Raw genomic sequence first — 17,773 nt, 5'->3', positions numbered from 1 at the left:
AAAAATTTCATAAAGGGAAAATGAAATTAATTATCAGATTTAAGGTTCTTAAAATTGGAAAATGGAATATAAGTATTACATTTTATTTAATAACCATGGTATAGATTACTAAAGGGTGGACCAAAAAAACAGGGACAATTTTAAAACGTTATTACTCAGCTGTTATAAGGGCTGGAGAGTTCATTGATGCGACAAAATAAAGTTTATTTAATGCCATTTAGTGTATAGTTACTATGGATCATCAATGGTTACCGCAACATCGTGCCTTTGTCATAGAGACTTTTTTGAAGAATAATTTGACTTTCATTTCTACTCAACGTCAATTTCGTTTTCACTTCAACATTGGCCGTAATGGTGCAACCCCAAAGCGAAAAACTATTTAAAGTTGGGTAAGTAGTTTCCAGAACACGTCTTCTGCACTCAAAGTCAAACCTAGTGGGATACCTCGGACTGTTCGAACGCCGGAAAACATTAAAATGGTTCGCGCGAGTGTCCTTGCGTCGAGCGTCTAAAGCCAACCGTTTGCAAAACATTGCATTGAAATTTAAATTTGCATAGGTTTAATTTTAAGTACAAAAGCCGTGTTTAGGACGTTGTTTACCCCCTTTGAGTAGTTTATTCGGTTGGGGGTTGCACCATTACGGCCAAAGTTGAAGTGAAGACGAAATTGACGTTGAGTAGAAATGAAAGTCAAATTATTCTTCAAAAAAGTCTCTATGACAAAGGCACGATGTTGCGGTAACCATTGATGATCCATAGTAAGTAACTATACACTAAATGGCATCAAATAAATTTTCTTTTGTCGCATCAATGAATTCTCCAGCCTTTATAACAGCTGAGTAATAACATTTTAAAATTGTCCCTGTTTTTTTGGTCCACCCTATATAATAAATCATTGATTTTTGTTTAAAACTTTTTGTTGCTTTTGACTGTAATTGTAATAACTAGATATTTTGCAGTCAAGAAAATCTCTCACTCACCAAACAAATAACATTCAAAATGTCAGAAATATAGATCAATCAAACAGTCGTGTTCATTGAAAATTATACCAAGGATATTTTTATGGCCAATAACTTTTTTCCAAGTTTTGTACCTCAATCTTTATTTAATTTTTTTATTTAACCTTCCTGGGATTTTTTGTCACCCTTTATAAGCTTGATAAGATGTATATAGAATACCAAACTGCAACAGCCAATGAGGGATTAGTATAAATATCAAAACCTATAATCGTGTTTCCAAAATGAATCAGTGCGGGTCCATTCTGAAGTACTTTTAATTACATTCGTTTACATAGCATTAAGCTACAGCAAAGCGGGGCCGGGTTTTCTAGTAGTTTAAGCTACTGTGTCGTTATCATATTATAGGGCAACTGAACTGCTATACTGAATCTGATAATACACAGCCATGACCTGGGCACACCTCTCAAATAAGTGGGCATATGAAACTTGTGTAGTTATTACATTAAACATATTATAAAAAAACTAATTACTTCGTTATTTAACAAATGCATAAAAAGGGGTGCTCTGTATATATTTATACCCCATTTACTTATCGAATGTATAAATAATCAAATTTACAGAGTAGTCATTATACTTTACTTTACTGTTGTGGCAACTGGTTGTAACTATGCAATTAAAAAATATTGGCAAAATCATCCTACAATTTAAAGTGTTATTAATGTTTGGAAAAACCGATTAAAGTATTTGATCAGGGCCAAACAAAATTTACAATTAGTGTATTATTTTTATTCTGTAATTTCATATGATGTTCCTAAGAAGAACAGTTTAGAGAGCACAGAGAAGAGTTGCAAATAGAGTCAATTAGAGGAGGGTTATTATAAGAGCCAATGGAAAGGAGGCAAGGGCATACGGGATTTGCCTAACATAGTATTTTAAAATGTACAGTATTTTGAAATGATTGGCAAGACTTTGTTTGGAATTCCGTTGAAATGAACCACTTATAGTGATCATAATTTTACTGTGATGAACTAGTCCTCTATATAGCATGGACTATGAGTATCCACTATATTATACGCGTCAAAATTGCGCTTTACATTCCACCAATGAGTCATGTTATTTACATACGTAATTTTCAAAAAGTTGCAGTGAGGGAAAATTGATCTGACCAAACTGAAGATTAACACTGTACTCTTTGAGAACGTAGCCACTATAGATTTACTAATAGAACTATATACGTTGAGAAAAATTTTAATCTGGAATTAGTTAATTTTAAGATGATGAGTCCCTGATCTGCAATCTGCAAATCAGATATACACTCTGAGTCCCTTAAAAATCTAGTCCATAATCTGCCTAGTTACATATGCGCAAAAACTTTTGAAATTATTTATACTTTATGTGAACGAACAACATTTTTATTGAAGTCCACGTTTTACTGGGGTATTTTAGAAGATGGCTGTGAAATTAAATTTAAAGTTTGGTCTAACCTATATTGAGATGCCAAATCTTAGAACTATAAGGAAACAAAATTCAACTAACGTTATTTTGACTAAATTCTACTTTATATCTTACGAAGGAAACTGTTTTACCAGATCTTTGCACTTTTTGCTGCGTTTGTCAGTCATTATAACGAACCCGTCATCGTCCAATCGTCGAAGGATGAGAGTGCGGGAGCTCAACTTCCCAGCTCTGAAAACAAAATGTGTCAATTACAATTATTTAGAACGATCAAAAATTATTGACAAGTCAATTGGCAAACATGGTGAATCGTGCCCACAAAAACGCTTCCGGGCTTCAACTCTTATATTTAAGTAAAAGTTTGTACAATACACAATACTACACAGTTTTTCTTATTGCTGTGGATGTAATATTTAAAGTAATTTGTTTCTATAATTGTAACTTAATAAGAAACAACAAAAAATAGATCATAGTATTAATCGTACTTGCATGAATATGATACATAATTTTATTTTAGATTCGAATATACAGTTTTGTGAGGAAAGTCATTAATCAAGGCTTTCTTTTATTTATAAATTTATTGAATAGCAATTTCAAGCATACTAAGCAAACGAGGGTTCATGACACCAGCCGCGAACATTTCAAAATTCCAAATGAATGAATATGAATGTTCCTTGGATAGTAAATAAATAGTAGACAGCTTACTTGTTGGATGTGGAAAAAGTGAGAGCATTTGAAACAACTTTGTTAGGATGCTGGTGTTCTCTGTACCATTCCTTAAACAGGCCAAAAGGAGTAGCATAATCCGACTTGAGATGATGAAGTCCTGTAGGCTCCTTGGTTTCTGGTACTGTCGTCTGAAAAAAGATACTATTTCGAATTTTCTTTATAAAATACCAACACCCAGGAACAATTTTAGACATACATACTTATTGTTAACATTTATTCAGGATTGGTTTGGTAACATTTTTTATTTTTCAATAGAGCTATAGACTGACTAACGAAAGAAAAGGATTTGGCAAGGCCTTTGTCAATGAAAAACGTCATAGCCAGTCTAGTTTACATATATTTGTTTATTAACATTGTTTGTAACAGCCCTTGGATTGTTATATTCACCAATAAGGACATGTATAGCTGGAGCTTATTTTAGTTTTATTTTTTATGTACTACCATGTTTGTATTTATTTAAGAGTATCAACTTGTTTGAGCATCTCCCAAATTTTTACCACTTTCATAACCATTTTAAACTAAATTCCTTTCAACCCGATGTTTTAAATATTTTTCCAAGAGCTACAAACCTGTTAGTTACACTTTACATATATTTTGTCATATTTACACACTATAATTGTATCGTAAATATTAAACTGATCCATTAAAAATACACGAGGTCCTGGCTATGTAGGTTTTTCTCGGATATATTTTACAAAATTACATACTGTTGTCATAACATTTCACATTTCGATATTTAAAGAAAAAGTAAAAATTATATTAGGAGCTAAAGAAATCTTTCTAAAAAGTATGAGATAGCAGGCAATTTATATGTAGATGCAAAAGGGAACAAAGGCCGGCTCTGAGGTGAAATGCTCCAGCAGGGGGGGCGTCCAGCGCCCGCACTCTCTGATAGGCTATGTGGTGGTAGTCACCTAGAACCATCGGTCCCCCGGCTAGACCACTGCAGCCCGGCTGTATATATACCGCTGCTGGAAGACACAACTTACCTGCGAGAACCAAACTGTTTACGCATCCATAACTACTAGGTACTTACAATTTTTTTGTTAGAAATCGTTCTGTAGGATTCAGTTATAGTTTATCTACCTGAGATAAACTCGATTTAATTAAAATATGTATTTAAATTACATTTCTATAAAAAAAGCTTAATAAATTAACTATAAATAGGTTAAACTATCGATATAGGCTCCCAAAGTGTAAAGGAAATACAACTCGTTCAAAATATATTTTTCAAATACAGTACTATTATTTATAATCACTTTTAACAGAATATTTAAGACAATACTTGGATTATAAGGAAAAATTTCTGAAATACATTATCTTGTTTATGTAAATTTACCATTAGGTTCTAAACAATAATGATTTAAAGTTGATAATTTAGTAATAATTGCATTTTAAACGACTTTTTGGTAAAGCTACCGTTCCCAGCGCCCCTGTTGGCGATCCGAACAACTACCAACACCCCCATACGTCGGGAGAACCATTGTATCTTCCCCTGTAGGTGGAATGATTATTTTGCTTATGTGGCCTTGAATTTTTAATTGTCTGTCAAACATAATTAAACAATACTATTGCCCAATATAAACCACTAGTCAACAAGAAAACCTTTAACATCCAATGATTTTAGGTTAACTACAGTTCTATTTTTATTACTTATGTCAGTATAGAAGAAGTGTTTAACCCTCCGTAAACACTAGTTTTGCATTTTCAAATCACTTTCCAAAAATAAATTGTTTTTTTTTTTTTTTTTAGTTTACAGTGAAAGTACTACAATTATTGAATTTAGGATCAACATTAAACCTATAGACAAACATATTCATATTTCAAACTAAAAATATCGTTAATGTGGATGGTAAAACACACCATGATAACATTTTTTTGTATTCAATACAAATATGATTTCTGGCACAAAATGATACAGAGATTTTAAATAATCATACTTATAAATTTACACATCAATTTAAAAATTTTTTAGAGAGTAAAACATATATGTTATAAGACTAAACGAAATCACGTACGTTACCTGTGGAATTGCGCTGGTGGACTGGAGTCGTGTGGATAAGAATACCACAGCCCGGTAAACCCTTGATTCCAACTGAAATATAAAAACACTTTATTTGAAAAGAGCTTAAACAAACTGAGTTTAATTGCAAAATAAATATTCAGCCAATCCAATAATGCTTTAAGATTAAGAGCATTTTCACAGGAATAACATAATTGTCTTATGTATCAGTATTGTTAACAACTTACTGTAATATAGTTTTGTTCGTAGGCCTAGTCAAGACGGCTTTTAGAGGGAGTTAAAACGCATGGGGACAGCCGGGGGTAGCGACATGTGGATAGTTTATTATACAAAATAATATTATACAGTTTCTCTAATCTTGTATTCCTCGGGTATTTTACGATTACAATATTCTAAAACACCTACGGCTTAGCTGTGTTTATTTTTTTTTACTCGTTGGGTAAAATAATATTTTAAGAAAGGGGTAAAAAAACTCTGTACAAAGTGACATAATACTTGAATTCACTTAATAATTATTTTAATAATTAATATTTCGCTAGAAACAAAAGTGGTTTTTAATGCGAGTGCGAGTTTAGTGGCGGACTATAAGTCAGAAAATGAGTGATAATCGAAAAACCGTATTTGGGGGATGAAATGAGGCTTACTACATTGATAGCTTAGCTTAACGCCTGACCTATTCCACGATTTGTGACAGTTTTTACTTTAAAATATTGATTTTCTACAGGTAATTAATCAAACAATGTAACATGTGTAACCGATTCCAACAGCGTTTCTGAAAAGCTTACCACAATGGGAGCTGATCATGATAACGATCTTTTTCTAAGATTACGTGGATAATATATCTTATCTATCTAAGAACCCAGGTTATGCCTATCTACCTAGGTTAATCTACATAGGTTATTTGCGCGGGTTCTTGCTTAGATGGATTAGATAGATTTGATCGATTGATTCTCCTCAGTAAGCTGTATAAGAGGGACTCTTCCTATTCCTGCAACAAACTGTTGTCCTGATCTTTAAAGTAGGTGACAAATATAACACTATCTTTTGATCTGGATGTAAACTTATCTTTCAAAGTAAATAAAAGAAACGTCTTATAACACTTAAAACATATATTAACTGCTTATTATAAGACGTTTCTTTTATTTACTTTCCGTAAATTTAATAACACGTACAATTGAGATCAAGAAGTTATATACTTTTACCATCTTAACCATCTTACTTTTACCACAGGTAGACAATATTAAACTTGGCTACACTAAAACATTTGACAGGATGAACCTACAGTTCTAGACTATAACCAGTTTTAATGGATACGAGATTTCTTTTTCGTTTCCATCAACGCTACGTCAGCGTTTTATTGTCAACTTTGGTATAACTACTTACATTCTCTCTGCAATTTCCTAGTTGTATCAAGCCCACTTGACCCAATGCTGTTCAACCTGATCGCGGAATATACTAAGTTGTTTGCTGATGTAAATATACTCGTTTAGATCAAGTCACTTGAAGACTGTAGAGTCCTTGAATGGCGTTCCGGCTCGGTGAAAAACTAACTCAATTGATGTAAATGCTTCTAAGTGCAGTGTCATTGCATCTAAGAGGCATTTGCTTGATTGACTTGTCTATTTTATTAAGATATTGTGGTGATTACCTTTAGAAGAGTCATCAACGTTAAGTGTCTTGGAGCCATAATGCAAGTTCTCCTTGACCCTCTAGCACACATAATAAACCTCATAAAAACCTCAAGACCGGCTCACTATTTGTAGAATTGGCAGAGAAAAGTTGTTGCTGTAAACTCTTGGTTAATAGGCGTACTCTTTCAAAATCTACTTATGTAGACATTTACTAAAAACTGATCTGGATGCCACAAACTTGGATGTTTTAATCATTTTGAATTGGTACAAGTCCATTCTGTGAAGAGAGCTGAACAATCTAACTTTGGAACTCTTATAACACAAGTATATGGTTTTGGACTCAGAAGAAGGCGAAACTTAAGAAAGGTGAAAGATTCCTGTTAATTATTTGTCAACGGTTATCTTTACTAACATTAAGTATCCATTAATGTTTTCTTGATATGCAAGTGCTCGTTTATGGAAGATACATGTTTAGACTGACCAAAGACTATAATCGCTACAAACTCTTGGCAATTCATTCACAGCTTTGTATGTGAATTGTTATCAGGTATTAATCTGCTGTACGTTATACTTACTTATATGACCGGTTTGACAGGTTCAAAGTCCAAAATAAGGCTGAACACTGATAACATAAGTTACAGTTTTTTTTTCTCTTATCTCTCTAAAAAAAGGACCAATTCCTGTTTTGGGGTTTGAGATTAACAGACATCTTGACTGATCAACCTTTCATATTTAAAAATTTTCATTGAAACAAAAACTCCACTCCGTCTTCCAAAGATGCTTCAGACCGACAAGCTTATGCTTTCAACATCGGAATCTCAGATCCTATCAAGGTTGGCATCGAGGTGGCTTTCATGATCAGGGGTTTTTACGCCTCCCCAAATTCTTTCAAGCGTATTTTATTACAGGGTAAATAAAATCTAGCCGTGTTTTAAAAGGACCACGTCTAGTAGCCTACATTACTTATGGAAACATGTTTATTAGTCAAGTCGTTTAAATGTTTTTGTTATTATTCTTGCATGAATGCGTCACCTTTAGGTAGATGACCTGTCAAGAGATTATTCACAAGATGTGGATCGACGCCAGTAGACCCCTAGTAATGTAATATCCGAAACCCTTCAGCTATGTTTCAGCACTATCTCTTGCCACATCCAGAGCATATCATCATTGCATCGGTATTGGAGCAGTTTGCTTATTTATGAACATGTTTAGATAAAATCTGCCAAATTGGTATTTTTTTCGTAAGCTATTATATATAAATATATTAATGAATTATATAATAGTGCATATTTGACTTAGTGATACTTATATTATAGTCTGTGTTTGTTCCTATGGATGTGTACAGAGCTACAGACTAAACCTGTGGTCCGAATTTTATTACAATTAATATGTGGCTACTAATCCATGGTATCTCTAGGTGATTTTTTCATTTTTTTTTAAATTTGATTTATGATGGTTATTTCCCCTTAATACCCCATAGATAATGGTAAAATTGGACGATTAAAAGGAAGGCTGGATCAATTTTTGTTAACATTTAATACTATATACTCCTTTTAACTTTAAACAAAGTAAGCACCCCGTTGCTGTAAAAATATGGTTAAAATAGTATTGCAACTTTTGTGATTTCCCCCAAAAATATCATACTACCATATGTTACTATGTAAAATATGTTACTACCAGCGCATATGATAAGGGTTGTTGAGAAACTATGGGAGAAAATATGTGTCAGATTACTCATACCGAATTTATCTAATATTTGATCAAATGCATATATTTTTATCAGGAAAATGTTTTTCAGCTAGCACTTGCGATTGAGTCTTAAATATTTAATAAGTGACAGAAACAAAAATTGGCGCCAACTTAAGATTGAGCTGCTATTTGTCATCGGGTCATTAATTAATTATGTCATCTAACGAAAGGTTGACGTTTGATAGCAACAAAATAAAGGGGTTGGAGCGTTCCCAAGGAATCGTAAAAAATCTCTGGCGTTGAAACGAAAAAACTGGATAATTCAGCAATCATAAAGGGGATAGTCCAACTCCACGTGGTGGTCATATTTTGGATGAGGAACAGTTTAATGATATCCGAAGGGTCCAGTCCAACTCCGCGCGGTGGTCACTTTTAGTGGATAGTCAAACTACCAAAAGTAATGTTACACTTTTATTTGTTCATAGCTACTTTATTCATATGACAGGTTAGGTTAGGTTAAGCATTGTGTATTAACTTAGACTTTGGAACATATAAACCGCGCGGTGTTGGACAAGTGCCGCGAGGGGCTCGAAGTGACCACCGCGCGGAGTTGGGATAAGTCCATCGCAATCATACTCTCTTAGCCTAATGTTACCGGTTCATTCCTGAGAAGTGTCTAGTCTGGGTTCCATTGTCATTTTCTAAGACAATCAATTACGACTTGGGCTTAGACCGACCCTTACAAAAAACTTCAACATTCCGCAAAAGGTTATATAAAACATTCAAAACGTCGGGGGACCTACCTCACGCCCACCAAACCAGTCCACAACTGGTGGTGTTTGTTTATGTCAAAAAGAGATTCACTCCGGTTTTGTTGGAGCTAGGCTACTCCGGTTCATTAGGCTTAGCATGCCTTTGTTACATAACACCTCGTGCCACAGGGGGGAATGACGCGGTTAAATTTAATTAATAACTGTTTATACAGAATAATATGGTGGAACGTGTCTTTTGTGGTTCTTGATCTGTGGGAAATATTTAGGTTTAATACTACGAGGGTCTTTAAAAATTGTTATGTTACATGATTTCAAATTTGCACAATGAAGTACAGGATGTGGTTTAATATGAATGTGCAGTGTTTACCACCGATGATTATATGTAACATAAAACTGTATGATGGAAGTATGACCTCCTGATTGATCATTTACGGATGGCAAATAGTCATGTTCTATTGGTGGACATATATTGTTTATTTGTATCTTCTACTGAAGATCGTCTACTAAAACACGCTTATACAAAATCTGCTCATCATTAGAGGAGTGAGCTGGGTTAGTGGTAGAGCACAGGACTTTTGTCCTCGATATCCCGGGTTAAAATCCCTTCAATCAACAATGAATTTTATCCAAGTGATAATGCCACGACTCTCTCTATGCCTAGCCTGAACACATGGAAAACAGTTTCAGGCAACCTAGAGGAATAAATACAAAATTTAACAAAGTCTAAACAAAAAGTTATAACCAATATTGCTGTAAACATTACGCTTCACAAGGTTATTTCAGCTCTTGTGATTTCCCCATAAAATATCATAGTTACTCCCACCGATTACCTATGATAAGGGTAGTTAATATGCTAAAGGGAGAAGGTATGTTTCAAATTGCTGTAACCATCTATTTTCGTTTTTTTTTTCAAATTATAATTTTTTTTAAAAGTATTGTTTTCTGTAGATGACTATAATCATTTTTAGATAACATTCTGAAGATCATTGAAGATGAAACTGGTTTTTAAGGCCAATACCTGTATTTACACCCTTTTCTAAGAAAACGTCTATTGTACATCCGGTATTATAGGCTTCAGTATTCACTATGAGTGTCCATTATTTGTACGAGTGGAAGAGGACGTGATGGTGAGGAATGAATGGAGTTACATAAGTGAGATGTGCCTTACTACCTGAAGATAGGTGCGATTGCGTAAGAAATGTAAGTGCCAACTGCCAACTCAGGCGTTATGAAGGTCAAGGTAAAACACGTTTTATACAATTATGTTATACAATATTGAATAATCTTTTATCGCAATTATCTGCAGAAGTAATATATCTTGTATTCAATGGAACACGTAGTTCATCGACCGGACAGTATATGCGATGAATCACAGCGTTTCACCGCACACATGGTAGAGCGAACGTAACGTACATAAAAAATACTTCAGTAATGGTAATTTATTGTATTTAGTCAGAATCTGTTAACCACCATCAAATCCTTGCGCAACTTGGGTCAGGTAGGTTGGGGTGATTTTGTAAGTCCCACCTTCACAATATCATTACTCCAGGCTAGACCTAGAGGGTCGTGGCATTATCAAATGAAATCCATTGGTAATTGGTAGGATTTGAACCCGATGCCCCGTGCTCTACCACTAGACCAGATCACGTCCGGTTAGGATAGTTATAAAGTTTTATACTTTAAATAAATATCATGTAAAATATTCAAAATGCGTAGACCTATAACAAATGAAATAACTAACCTAAGCCGATTTAGTTTCGATTAATATAAAAATATATTTTCATTAGGTTTGCAAAATGTCTTGGATAGGAATTCCTTCATACCCGTCCTAAACAAGAGAGGGTCCGATTTTGTTTTGGGGAAAGGTATACGTTTCATTTGATACTGTTTCAATTCTCTGACAAAAATGGTGACTCAATTATTGCGGTGCATCTTTCTTTTCGTTTACGATTCACAGTTTACATCGTAAAATGTTCTAGGAAGACAATGCATTATAAATTGGGTAAATGCACCCCAAACAACAAACAATGTGTCGAAAAAGAAGTTCAAGAAAGATTTTTACCAAACTAGAAATTTCTAAAAGTTAGAACTGCAATATGCACCATATGAAGGTGCACATTTTTTTATGAAGGATATCTTGATATTCGAAGAGCAAGTGCTTCTTCCTTATTGAAGGTGTTGGATATTTCTTTATCGCGGATTCTTGTTCCATATTTTGTAAAGTAACACTTGTCCCTGACCCTCTTTCAACATATAACATATATGTTGATCGGAATGCTTTTACTCAATAAATAAATGGTTTATTGCCATAGTACATATTATATATATCCACATGATGAACCGCAAATCGCAAAAGGAAAGCAGCTTGCACAATAATCATCGAATGATATATAGAAATACACATTATTACAAAATGACCATTGCTCCCGTGTCCACTGCATTATGTACTGACCATCGAAGTACTACATTTTCCCTTTGTTACCCAAAAACGCGGAAAAGATGTACCAATACCAAAAAGTCTATGGGTGGTCACAGCTAAAATGGTGGAAACAAATTGTATTTATATACAATATGTTCTCAAATATGTGACTACTCACTTTCTACACTTGTTATAAAATATACTAATATATACAATTAAATGAATGGATTACTATTTCAAACACAACTGGGTTATCTGCCTTTTAAGGAATTTCCTAATAGGGAAGTAGCTATTACCGTAGGTGGCATGTTAAAACTAAACCTAGACCTACTTACTCTTGCTCCCCAGAGGCCATAAATATCATTCGTAGATTTTTTTATTTACGTATATGTGTCCATCAACACGATAACTCGATTAACTTTGGACTGATTTCAAAGAAATTGTGCATGAATGTGTCAGGCAAGACAACCTTGAATGAGTTCACGATCCATCAAGAACGAGTCATAAAAGGTTATAGAGTGTTGAAATATTTCACATTTTTTATCTTTCCTAAAAAAATGAACATATTCAATCTTTATAACAGCCATCGTGTAGAGCTTAAAAACAAATATTTTTATAATCAAGTGTTGGACAATTTAGGGTTACGGAGGAACTGCAAAAATCTACATTTAAAATTCCCTCTTATTCATTTAAACTTATTCTTATGGACTGTAGTAATTTACTTATTTATGAATATATATTTTTCAAACTTGGGATTCTTTTTATTATATACCGATCTATTAACATAAACACTTTATCCCTTCCCTGTAGCAGAAAACCTAAGTACTCATTAAATCTGATGTTATATAAATACGGAATAAAACTGAGAAGGAAATGTCTCAGTAAAAATCCTATCAGACATCTGGATATTCGCTTAGTCTGCAGGTTTGCTGTGGTAGGGGGATTATAATGACCGCACATTGACACACGTGTCTGCACTCTGCAGTTAAGTAACTGAATTCACTTTGGCTTCAATTTACGACCTTGACACAAGTTTCCTTTTTTGTTCAACGTAACGGAATAATCAATCAGCTTCTCAATTTTACACGTGTTTAAAAAAACGCTCGTTTGTTGAGTGGTATGACTAATACATGATTTTCCTTCGTAATTTCCTTGTTCGATTCGATTTATGCTTTATTTCGTCCTGATTGTTACTAATGTAAACGCTTTCTTGTTTTTAACGATTTTCCATGGATCTGCAAGAATGCTTTAAAACTATTTTGGAAACTGATCAATATTGGTCATTTTCTCTGCAATTGATTTAAAAGAAGTTTTTGCCCTTTCTTCATATTCTAGGACTTAGGCTCTAGCCCTTTACACATTACTTCAACCTAGACCTAGGCCTTAGATGATCATGGCACTTTCATATAGCTAAAGCCTTTGGTCACGAGAAAAGTATCACTTTTCTTGTTTGTGCTTTGTTGATTGGCGGGATTTGAACCCGGGACCTTGGTGACCGAGTCTCTACGCTATCCTCCTAGACCAGCTCGCTCCTCCATAGTATATGTGAATTACCTATTGACTATTTCATGTCACTATTTATTTTCCTGAATGTAATAAAAATTGACTGATGGATTCTAGTGAAGGGATTACTCCAATACAGAGAGGTCTCCTCCCCTTTGAGACCGTTTTGCTCGATGTGGACTCCGAACCACAGGGTCAAGACATTATTGCATAGTAAAAAGCCATTGGTGATTGGCGGGATTTGAACCCGTGGCTTCATGACATAGATCCCACGCACTAAGATCAGCTGAACCCCGGTGATGTACAGAGTAAACTGTTTGATTATATTTTTACATTTTAGTTCAAAAACACTTCTAAATTATAACATAAACAAATATTTTACAAGCAACGTGTAACAAACAACATATTATTCCAAATGTATTACACAGCTGCATAAAAAGTATAATTATTCCTAGGACGCTAGGTACGAGCTCAGGATTGTTTATCACATTACTTTAGGCTAGACCTAGAGATTAAACATTATCTCTTAGATAACATCCATTGGTGATTTGGCGGGATTTGAACCCGGGACCTCAAGGACCGAAGTCCCGTGCTCTACCACTAAATTAGTTCGCTCCCCATAAAAGTACAATAATGATATATAAAATGTTAATATAAATCAAAAGTATGTTAAGGCTACATTTAAAAAAATACTTAGTACACTTATTTTACTATAACTGTATACCCCAACTTAACAAATTAAGAATAGTATATTTCATTACTAGTAACGAAAGTAACATTTTCCGGTACGCACTCAAGATTGCCAAATTTTACGTCCGAGGCGGAGCTATGCATGTGATAGTTATTTTCACGTACGAGGCAAAGCCGGGAATAATTGGAACAAGTGCCGAAAAATCACTTTCGGTAAAAGCTATGGACGATACTTTTCATCACGACGCAAAAATACTCACATTCAGAATAACAAACCCCAGTAAAATAAAGACTAGTATATTTCCTAATTATATTATGTTAATATAAAAATAAAGGCAATACGTTTATCGAAAACCTACATAACACCGTAAAATATAGTAGTTCAAATTCAAGGTTATGTTTATTGTGCAGTAAACCCACGATACAAACTATAACAGCAAAACTAGTTCATCACGTTTTCTTATTTATATTATTGAACATTAAAAACAGCTGATTTCAACAACATAAATACATTTCAAACAAACAATAGCAGAGAACAATTAGAGCTTGTAAAACAATTAATTACTTTCTTTGATATCACTTTGTATGAAATTACCGCTCACCTTCAGCTGCCCTTGGAGGATAAAAAATACGGCTTTTAGTGAATTATTGTCAGAAATTAAAAATCACTCACAACACAGACTTCCGGAATATTAAAACCGAAACGTACAATGAAATACCGAACCACGTAGAGACAGAAAACTGATTAGCATCAGCCTCCCGCCAGCCTGTCTGCGTTACAATGAGTTTTGAACTGGGAACATTAGTAAGCTAAATTATAGACTGTCGAGCTTCCAGATGAATTGACTAACATTTTTAGCTGAAAAACATTTTTAGGATACTTTATATAGTTTAATATTTAAGCATTTTTGAACCTGAAAAATTAAGGTTTTGATAATTAACCGTTATACTATTGTAAATATTGTGAACCATTCTCAAACTTAGTGTTGATTATATTGACTTGAGTGTTTTTTCTTCTTTGTTTTCTTTTATAAATCGTTCGTAATTGGATTTTTTTTAATAGACTCGTAATTTTAAAACCAAAATGTACTTTGAATATGTATTAAATCTGATAATTAATATCAATAACAAAAGTAGGATTTATTTAATAGTCCCCGTTTAAAATTTCGACACAAAATAAAACATCTGTTTAAAACATTTTATGATCTAGAATTATTCTACCATTCAACTGGCTAAAAGCTGAAAAGGTTTCAAATATAAGTTTTATGGTGGGTGCCGAACCAAATATGCCCCTTTTCACATTATGGTAAAAATATTTAAAAAATAATTGTTTATTTATATGTACAGTACAACTATTTTATCACTCTTCTGACTAAACAGGGGAAGGTAAGATAAGATTTAGGGTGGGTGACTATAATGCAGGAGGAGGGAAGACTTACCATGCTTTCCTAGGGACGACTGCTACCACAATGAGTGTCCTGCCACTGTACCTACCTGACGGCGCATTCTATCGCTAGATTATGTAACACTTTATGTAACTGTACAATATGTAAAAGTACACTTTTCAATAATGAACATACATTGTGCCACAAAAAGTATATTTATTAAAAAAAACAATAATCATTTTACAGTTTTTTTTTCGAGTTCTTTTTTTCATTTTTTCTAAAATACTTTTAAAATGTCAGGATGATTTTAAAAGGAATTTTTTCTTAGGATACATTGAATTTGTCTATTGACATAAGATCATCAATTTATATATTTAGTCGTCTAATGTCATCAAAGATGGACATCATTTCTTGGATTACATCCATCATTTCTTGAATAATCCTTAAAATGGTGCAACTTGGCTTGTGTTAGTTACTTCAAAACACCCCTGTGAAAAAAAATCACTGCTAGGTGGGAACGTAGGATACTGAGCTGCATTTGGAACGCTGCCCAAGCGTTGTACAACCGATGCAGGACATATACATGCTACACTGTCATTCAAACTACATCGTACTAGTATACGTCTTCCTGCTTTGACTAGACTGCTAATCTATGCTTACTTTACAGGTTCTGGACTTATGTACCTAGATAATATACATATTCAAGTAACTCTGTATCACTAAGCACTTCCTGTTTGCGAATTTCCCATATAGAGAATAAGATATTACTGTAGGTCTCATGGTAAAACCTGGACCCGGGACCGATTTACTGTTTCGTTTTGATGTCTTCAGGGGTCAAAAACACCAACTGTTGTGATTCGCTTGTTTATGGATAGGTTAGATCAAATTTGGAATATTAATTTATTTATCATAAGCTATTAATATTTTACTAAAAACACATTTATGACTCTCCTTGTAGCTGCAAACCTAGGTACTTGTTACACCTAATGTCATTCAAATAGATTTAAGTTCAAATCAAATCAGGAAAATGTAAATTCGCATAGTCTGCAGGTTTGCTGTGGCGGGGGTTATTTGTAGAATATAGTTTCCATCAGTTTGCTGAACATGTTAGAATTTCAGTTTCCTGATTTAATGCGTTGAAGTATATGGATGTACAAGACAATATTGTTTAAGTAAATAACATTGAACTGATTTTAAGGAAAGAATTAAGAAGCGTCAAACTTAATGTATCAAACAAGTTTAATAAATAATGATTATTTTTATCCACATGACCCTAAAGTAGACATAATATGTGAATATTGTGTTGAAATGGTTATTGATTATTTCTGTAGAGATTAAAATGGAATAGTTTCATGTATAACTAAAATGTATACCTACATTGTATACCTACATAACTACTTCCACCATTAACTGTGGTGGAAATTGAGAAGAAATAAGTATCATGAATGTTAAATACCTCCGCCGCAGCAAAGCTACAGACTAAACGAACATCCTACTGTCTGATTTGATTTTTACTAAAATATTTCCTTAAACATGTCAGATGTATGTACTATTTAAATAAAATCAGGTTTCACGAGTACCTAGGTTTGCTACAGGGAAGGTAAAAAGTGCTTTAATGTTATAGTATAAAATAAATCAATTTTCCGAATTTGATCGTAATGCATCCATTAATACTCATCACTACACATTAATCGTAAATCTATGTCACGTTGAGCCCGCAAAATTAAGTGTAAATTTTACGTAACTTCTCAAAAACAAAATATTTATTTTTAATTTATACGAAACTCTGCTTCCTGACGCGACCAAGCTTGATTGAAGACGACATAAAACAGTTTATTAGTGATCTCAACTATTAACTAATTACGTTTCTTTAATTGATAAAAAAATTAATGCAAGTCCACAAAATAAATAAGAACCAACAGGATTCTTTTCCTCGTGGAAAATAACCAACTCAAAGAAATTATTTGTACATTTATACGCTGAATCATAAAGAATCATTGTTTGTGCAATTTAAAACACATTTGAGTTTATATTTGCGTCATCAATTGAAAGAAGTAAACAGTTTCTTATAGGAGTAAGAGGATTATATTACGTGCGTACACTCTTAAAGCAAGATATTACGTATACTGTATTTTCCATCAAGTGCAATTTCTTTCTACTAGAGTTATTAGTATAAGATGCGAATTTTGCCTAACACTCTTTTATTGGTTACTAGCCCGTCAAATGTTGTAGAAAATCAATGGTAAAATTGGTTCGTAATGGTAATATTGGCTACCATTTTGGATAGAGAAGAGATAGCGACCTCTAGTTTTTACCATTCTTTAAGTGTTTGTAAACACTTCAAAATGAGGTGTCACTTGAAGGGGGTTTACATTTAAAATATTTGAGTTACCCCTCAAATCCCCCAAAAAACCCCCTTTTGGGAGGACACTCAAAAATTTTAAAATCATAAAATGAAACTTCATGCTAAGATTGTACGACTACCAAAAGGATATGTCTGTATATTTAATGGGACAA

At 33.5% G+C, this 17,773-nt stretch overlaps 1 protein-coding gene across 1 annotated transcript in view; it reads right to left on the bottom strand.

The window, feature by feature from the left end:
- The window catches only part of LOC128999066 (pyridoxine/pyridoxamine 5'-phosphate oxidase-like), a 43,163-nt gene that overhangs the window by 9,410 nt on the left and 15,980 nt on the right, over window positions 1-17,773 (bottom strand). The window contains exons 3-5 of the mRNA XM_054425423.1: window positions 5,167-5,238; window positions 3,120-3,271; window positions 2,546-2,645 (exon numbers count right to left, since the gene is read on the bottom strand). Of these exons, the coding sequence (XP_054281398.1) occupies window positions 2,546-2,645; window positions 3,120-3,271; window positions 5,167-5,238 (324 nt within the window). The remainder of the gene's footprint in view (window positions 1-2,545; window positions 2,646-3,119; window positions 3,272-5,166; window positions 5,239-17,773) is intronic.

This window comes from Macrosteles quadrilineatus, unplaced genomic scaffold (genome assembly GCF_028750875.1).
Source record: "Macrosteles quadrilineatus isolate MER2022 unplaced genomic scaffold, UCM_ALF_1.0 Scaffold_7__1_contigs__length_78375512, whole genome shotgun sequence".
Taxonomy (NCBI): domain Eukaryota; kingdom Metazoa; phylum Arthropoda; class Insecta; order Hemiptera; family Cicadellidae; genus Macrosteles; species Macrosteles quadrilineatus.
This window is presented reverse-complemented; position numbering and strand designations above follow the sequence as displayed.